General features: G+C 41.7%; 1 protein-coding gene across 1 annotated transcript; it reads left to right on the top strand.

The window, feature by feature from the left end:
- The first annotated feature begins 5,278 nt into the window (after positions 1-5,278).
- On the top strand, positions 5,279-7,571 carry adi1 (acireductone dioxygenase 1). The gene is made up of 4 exons (XM_030044444.1): positions 5,279-5,477; positions 6,368-6,487; positions 6,610-6,789; positions 7,024-7,571. The coding sequence occupies exons 1-4, from the start codon at positions 5,349-5,351 to the stop codon at positions 7,138-7,140; spliced, it is 546 nt and encodes a 181-aa protein (XP_029900304.1). The 5' UTR covers positions 5,279-5,348; the 3' UTR covers positions 7,141-7,571.
- The last annotated feature ends 78 nt before the right edge of the window (positions 7,572-7,649 follow it).

The following is a 7,649-nucleotide window of genomic DNA, read 5'->3' on the forward strand; positions in this document are numbered from 1 at the left end:
TCTGCCAAACTCTCCACGACTTTGGCAGCTAGACGGCCTCTCTGGCCCCGCTTGTTAAAAACAATCTAAATTAGGCCACTGAGCTAAATCTGAGGTACAGTAATTGTGCATCAGCAGGAAATAGTTACCTTTGCTGCCAGGGCATTGTTGGGTTAGAGGGGAGGGATATACAGGAAGGTAAACCTAGTACACCTACCTTTTTGTTTGTGGAATAGAGTTTACTCCGATTTTTCTGTGGATACAAATCTTTATAATTTTGTGTACATCAAAAATTACAAAAAGTTCAAATAAATTACTCATGCAAATCCTCCAAAGTCAAACGTTTGCATCCTGAATGGCAAAGACCTGTGTTTATATTGTTATTTCTACTGCAAATATTCACAACAAGCTTTCATAGCAAAACAGCTCATCCTGATGCACAGCCAAGCCTCGCTCCACATTCTGCTTTACCAGAACATCTGAGACTTCAATGTCCAGAGGAGCATGCCTCACATTTTCTAAATATCAGCACCTGGAAACAAGTGCAACTTGTTCATGTGTCATTAGCCTATGCATGGCATGAAAGTGTTACCACTGAAATACAGTAGGGTGTTTTGTAGAGTTTGCACATTATCAAAACTCTTAAAAGTTCTTCTCCAGTAGTACATGGATGTGCAAGACTTGGTGCAAGTCAGCATGAACTGCTTTGCCATCAAAAGCTAAAATGAAGATTTGCACTTAATTCTTTTCCACTCCATGCAAAAATTTAGCTTTGGAAGACTTGGATCATGTATGCAAGCTCTAACTTTAGTGTAATTTTTTGACCTTTTTAGAACTCAAAAAAGTACCACTCCTTGACTTTCTGCTGTGGAGATGACAAGGAAGTGAGTAGATAGATAGATAGATAGATAGATAGATATACTTTATTGATCCCAACCAGGGAAATTCTGGTGTTCCAGCAGCAACAGTAGAACATACAAAAGAGTTAAATAAAAAAGAATAAAGGCTACATATAGACAATAAAGACTATAAAGACTAAAAACTAAAATATACAATAAGGGCTAATCTTAGAAAAAGAGATATGAGATGTGAAATATACAGATGGTAATGAATATGACAATATACAGATGGAACTGAAGTATATACATGATTGATGATGAGTAGATTTAAAAAAAAAAAAAAAAAAAAAAAACTTGGTGAACTGTTCCTTTAATGATGATAGCCTCTACTTTATGATAACCACTTTCTGGAGGATGGGTTATAAATGAACAATGAGAAGCATGTGAGTGCACTGAAAACTGTGGTTTGACTGAATAAGAGACTTGCCTGGCCACCGGAGGGAAAACTTCATGATAAGCTTATCTCCAAGTGGAAACCAAAGCAAACAAAAGACACAGCAGCACAGCAACAGAAAGAGTCACTGAGGAGTTATGTCAGATAGCCATGGGTGCATTTGCATCGACTCCCTCCATGGGATTTTTTTTTTTTTTAAATCTGTGTTGCAACACAGATCTGACCCAACGACAGCTCTGTTCACACAAAGCCGGTGCAGGATTTTGTGGGTGTGGTGCTGATGTAATGTTTGAAACAATGAAATGAAAACACACATGGGGAGACACACACAGAAATGCATAGACAGGTGGACAGACAGAGGCACACACACACGTACACTGTCACTCTCATCAGTCCATGAACTTTTCCAAAGCGCCACTCGATACCTGGAAAAACAGGGCAACCTCCGGGTCAACCTGCCTCAGACACTTTGCCTTTTTGTTGTCCTGTGTGTGATACTCAAAGCAAATCAAGGCAGACCCCCCTCTCTTCCTAAAAAAAAAAACAAAAAACAAAAAAAAACAAAGCACATTTGTTTGACAGACGCCTTCCTCCCCACGTATGATGTCATTGCCCTACATGTGGTATCGAAGAGGAAGATCTATCCAAACTGAGGTCATGAGAAGTGTATTTTGATTGAATGTCATAATCCCCACACCCAGGATGAAGTCATGTGGCGGGATCCAACGAGGAAGAGGTTTGTTATGATTTCACTCTGTATATATAATGCCCACAGGACGGTGGTCTTGTCTGGGCCCATTGGGGCTGCGGTTGTTATGAATCACAGTAGAAATGTGGCCTGGTTGAAGTAGCTGCTGTTCCCACACTCGCATGATGCGATCAGTATGAACAGCGATTGCGTTAAATGAATGCAAGATGGTCCATAAATGCTGCTCTGAGATCTGAGCTTGGTCACCCAACTGAGAAAGAGGAGTTACAGCATGATGATTTTATCGGGGGACAAAAAAAAAGTGAAAAAAAAAATGACTTTATGTGCTTTACTTTATGATGTTATTGCTGGGCTTGTCAACCGTAACTCACATCACCTTTGTCCTCGGTTGGCCTGGATGACTGGAAAACACGTTGAGGGAGTGGAATGGGCACGGATCGCACGCGAGCTTTCACACATGCACACTTTGATTCAGCCCTGACACACAGGTCTTTCTCTCAACACCACCTTTTTGTGCCATGCTCTCCCTCGACAAAGTTAACGCCAAGACTCAGCACTGGTGTCCCATCCAACGGACCCGTCTGTCGACAAAACACCGGTGTCACCGTTAGCAACTCTCTGTTCACTTCCAGGGCTCCTGCGCAGACATCACCTCAGCTCTCTGGGGTCGCTCTGAGCTCCGGGCACGCTGACAGACGCTAATGACTTGTCCTTGAGCCGGGCCAAGCACAGTGAGATTAGAGCGGGCCGGGACAATGGGGAACGTGTTGCTCTTGGCCTGACGCCATCTAGGGAATAAAGAAGTTTTTTAGCAAAAGTCATGAGGGCCAAAGGAAAGTGATGATTTAAAAGTCCTAGGATGTATATTGGTGTGATTTGGTGTAGGTAGGCCTGCATGGCGTTGCTTATGATAAGCCACTTGAATGTAGTCAGCTGTCTCAGCACTGCCACCAAGTGGCAGATTAGTAGCATTAGTGGTAGTCCAGCCTTCAGGACACTACACCCTGAGGTATGGCAAAGTGCCTGTGTCTCATATCACTTTTACTTGGGACAAGTAGAGCATGACTGATGACTGGCAGGATGTTATTATTTTGTCATTTTTAACAACTAGTACTTTTTTGCTCGATATCTGGTCTCCACAACAATATGGAGAGAGTGCAAGGTCACATTTGGACTCATAAAAACCACACGGAAGACCATAAATGGCGTACCACACAAGTACCACTGGAATGTCAAAATTCCTATGGTTAATTGTCCCAAAACATACACAAAACTCAACATACCACAAGAATACCATGGCGCAAGCATCACAAAAATACAATGATGACCACAGGAATTCCCATGGTGAGGTACTGCCACCACCTCTCTCATGTGGTGTTTTACCATGGGAATTTCTTTTCCTACAGCCAGACAGCCAAATATGTCTAATCAGCGTCTGACTTTTCCCAATTCCCAACAGTTACAATTGTATACCATTTCAAATGAAAAATTTAGTGTTTTGTTTTCATCACACAACACTTAACCTCAAGTAACTCTAAACAGGCTCTGCTTGTCCTCACCCTCACACATAATGAGCCAAATAACATGTTTGCTTTGCCAGGGCATACAGTTTGAAAGTGTATTATTAAATGGGACTGCAGTATTCACAGTTGCATAATGTAAACTCACTTATACATTGTATCACATTTTCCACTCTGTTGAAATACATTATAACCCATAATATAAAAACAGAATAAATACTAGTTCAGTTAATCCAATTCTCCTAATTGGTGTCACTGCAGAAATCACACCAATCAGGAGATAACCATCGGCATAAAATTTAGATCATTTTTTGAGATATTGCTGCCTTCAAGTGCTCCTTGTAACTTTGTCTTCAAAGTGGAGGCTACACATCCACTACATGTCTGCCTCTGGGTGACGATATCTACCTGTGAACTAAAGAGTTTGACAGTGGACCTGATTTTTCAGACTGTCTGCATTATGATATCACAAATTAATACATCTAGTCAGTTATAGGGAATTATATCATTCAAAACAGAAAAAAATTAAAGACACCCACTGTTGAAATTCCAGTTTTTAGCTTTGTTAACATGTCCATGTGATGTTTTTCATACGCTACGAGAGTCTAATGTGAACAACATGGGTGAGTTTTTCCACTCTGAAACTGCAGGGTGCCAGAAACTGATCAGCTATCATCTGACGACAATTTAGCCTCTGACGCAACAGGCAATTTTTCATGTTTTCCCCTGTAGCTGGAATAAAACTGTTTCTGTTTCATTTTTTACACAAGTCGAAGGTTTCTCCACACATTACACAAACATCAGGACTTTGTGTTGGTGTTTTAGGTCCAGATGACAGAACTGCCCATGTGCTCTGCCTCTTTCACTCTCCACATGGACTGTTTACCTTCATAAAACCATCGCTGAGCCGCTCAGCTCTCATGCCTTGAAGTCTCAAAGTAGGAAGTAGTATCAAATATTTTGCTTAATAATTAGGTGTTGCAGAAATATAAGTGTGCTGCGTACTAGACTAAGACTTTGTTATAGCAGCTTTCAGTATCTTCATCCAACTAAATTCTCAGCTCGCTGGATTTTCCTTTGCCAACAACCATTCTCAGTTCACCTAATGAGCTGAGCTGAACTGAACTGAACGTCCAGCCGTGTTTCAGTTCAGTGAGTGGCACCGTGCATTTGGACACGGTCAAGTACTGAACAATTCGCTGAATGAGTTTTTCTAATGAACTGATTCTAATGATCCAGCTCTGCTTTTCCCATCACAGTGCGTCCTTTCAGATTGTAATGCATCAGAGACGCAGGATGTGTCCCCTTTAACTAGGTTGGCCATATTTTCAAACCCCCAAAACTGGAACCCTGAAGTGTACCACACTTTCATGCATACACACTTATATGCACTTATGCATTCAGGTGTGGAGTACAATATTATAATTGCTATAATAAGCTCAGACAAACTGTGCCATCTGGTCACCTGCCTTCAACATCACTGCTTTAGCTGTATTTTGGACATGTGACTTTAGGCTATTGTGTATCTTGATGTGTTTGGTAGCCAGTATAGTCACAAAATGTCACCAATTTGCCATACGGCTGCAACGAAAGCTGAACCCTGCAATGTTTAACCTGAACCATTACAGAAATGACAAGTCTTTGTTTAAATATGGATGGCAGATTTCAACAAAAATATTCAGTTATTATTATAAACAATTATTGCCAGAGAAATCTTGTTTTTCATCTTGCATTTTGTTGCTTGAGTATTTGGGGGTGTTTATTGTGAAAAGGCGGAGCGGAAGTGTTGGCGGAGCGCGGACGAGCAGGCTACAGGAACAGACTGTGAAAACACGCAGTGCTGCACCATGGGAGTGGGACTTGAGGCTTGGTACATAGACAGCTCTGACGAAGACCACAGGATGCCGCACAAACTGAGCCCGAACCAGCCGGTGTCCCTGGAGGAGTTACAGAAGCTGGGCGTTTTCCACTGGAAGGTACGGCGACGCTGCCTCCATCCACCAGCACCGTTAGCTCAATGCTAACCCGCGGCTAGCAGAGACGCTAACAACAAATACTCTCCTAAACTACGGAATAGGTGTCTGAACAAAATCAAAACTGGTCCTTTGTGGTCAAATGAGCTCTATTTGTGAGTTTAAAGTGACTGCTAAAGTGTGCAACATGTGTGAATTGTAGATATTACCGCATGTAATTAACCACACCTAATGCTATTACAGGGTAATTCCACTGAAATAGACTTAAGCTTGAAATTGTGGTTGTGGCTTACCTCTGACTTAAAAACTCAATGGATGAAAGACAGAGGTATTAAAAGTCTCTGCCGTGTCTGTGTGAAGCAGCTGGACCTGTGGAAACAAAAACAAATAGCAGATGTTGAATTACTACGTTAACTTTGGTAACATTATGGTTGGTAATGTTATAGTTTTGTCCCCAGTCATCCCAGCCAGTGCAGTTCATACTTAACTCCTTGTCCACCTACAAAGAGCTGGTTCAGTTCCTTTGCATTTGCAAATTGGTTCTCAGTTGGCACCACAAACTAGTGGTTCTCATGTATGAACCAACTGGGTGTGTGTTATTCTACAAGGAAAGATTGAGACAACTGTTAAGAAAACTTTGTGATCTGGTTAAAAATGAACAGAGATTCCCTCACACTTGCGTAGATGTCTGCAATCATAAAGACAACATAACAAAGAAAACAGCCTAACATAACAAAGAAAACAGCCTAGAGTTTATAATTATCAGTCTGAATCCTGTCAGGCTCAGATTATGTGTGTTAATTATTCCAGCAGGTGTGAGGGGTCAGGCTCTGTGCTGCAGGTGACAAACCATTGCTGTTTTCACTTAAGACCTGGCTGTCTTGTTTTTCCAGCTGAACGCTGATATCTACGAAACGGATCCCGAGTTGGAGCAGATCCGCAAAGACCAAGGTTACTCCTACATGGACATCATCACCATTCGGAAGGACACACTGCCCAACTATGAGGAAAAGGTAAGCACAGTGTGGAAACCTTCCATCTTAACAGGCCATTCAGTATTTAAATTTAAGTCGAGTAATATTATCTTTACACATCACCCCCATGTGTGATGCTGTTTTGTTGTCTGTCCCCCCAGCTGAAGATGTTCTTTGAGGAACATCTCCACTTGGATGATGAGATCCGCTACATCCTGGATGGCCATGCCTACTTTGACGTCAGGGACAAGGAGGACCGCTGGATCAGGATCGCCACGACCAAGGGAGACCTGATCACCCTGCCGGCCGGCATTTACCACCGCTTCACCCTGGACACGAACGTATGTCTTGTTTTCTTTAAATTAAATCTAAACGATACTCATAAAACATGCAGGAGATACTACTATCTGACTGCCTTGGCAGGGAAGTACAGGCTTTCATCACTGACCAATAAAATTCTGCCCTGGTGATTTTGATTTAGTACTGACTTGCCCTTTAAGATGAGCCGATAAATCCCAAGCATTCCCCAGCCTAGCCACAACCAAAATGACCTGACCATTGTTGTATTTCCACAGAACTACACTAAAGCCATGAGACTGTTTGTGGGGGGGCCTGTGTGGAAAGCTTACAACAGGCCTGCTGATGACTTTGACATCCGGAAGAAGTACTTGGCCTTTCTGCAGGCTTCCTGAGAAAGACTTACAGGAAACTATACGCTCAACAAACTGGATTCCATATGTTAACCAGATCTGTGGTTCATAATGTGATTCTCCCTCGAGGATAAAGTAGATTTCAGTTTAGTATATGCAGAAGTACATCAGACTGTAAGTTAATTTGTTTTGGACAAATCATTTTAATCAGATTTAATCAGACATCCTCTAGTGCCTTGATTCTCCCGCACAAGAATCACAAGTTGTTCTTCATTTTCTGTATGAAGAAAAAAAAATGGCATATACTTTGTTTGAATTATGCAACTAATAAGCTAATAATTCTACATCTATTTTCGGAACCACACTCACAATTTGCATCAGCTGCGATGCTGTGACAGAAGTGTGTTGATGGAGCATAGCATCTCTGTGCCAGACTTCCATTTGTTCACGCAAATAAAACTGCTGCTACTACACGCAGTCTGTTCAGCTTTCCTTTTTATATCCTTCATACTCATCCTATAACTCCAGGCAAGTTGATTTAAAACGAGTTT

Source organism: Myripristis murdjan, chromosome 22 (genome assembly GCF_902150065.1).
Source record: "Myripristis murdjan chromosome 22, fMyrMur1.1, whole genome shotgun sequence".
Taxonomy (NCBI): Eukaryota; Metazoa; Chordata; class Actinopteri; order Holocentriformes; family Holocentridae; genus Myripristis; species Myripristis murdjan.

Excerpts from the sequence above, each read along its gene's own strand:
- adi1 (XM_030044444.1), top strand. The coding sequence starts at position 5,349 with ATGGGAGTGGGACTTGAGGCTTGGTACATAGACAGCTCTGACGAAGAC. Across the intron at positions 6,488-6,609 it reads TGCCCAACTATGAGGAAAAG|CTGAAGATGTTCTTTGAGGA; the intron begins GTAAGCACAGTG and ends CTGTCCCCCCAG. Across the intron at positions 6,790-7,023 it reads GCTTCACCCTGGACACGAAC|AACTACACTAAAGCCATGAG; the intron begins GTATGTCTTGTT and ends GTATTTCCACAG.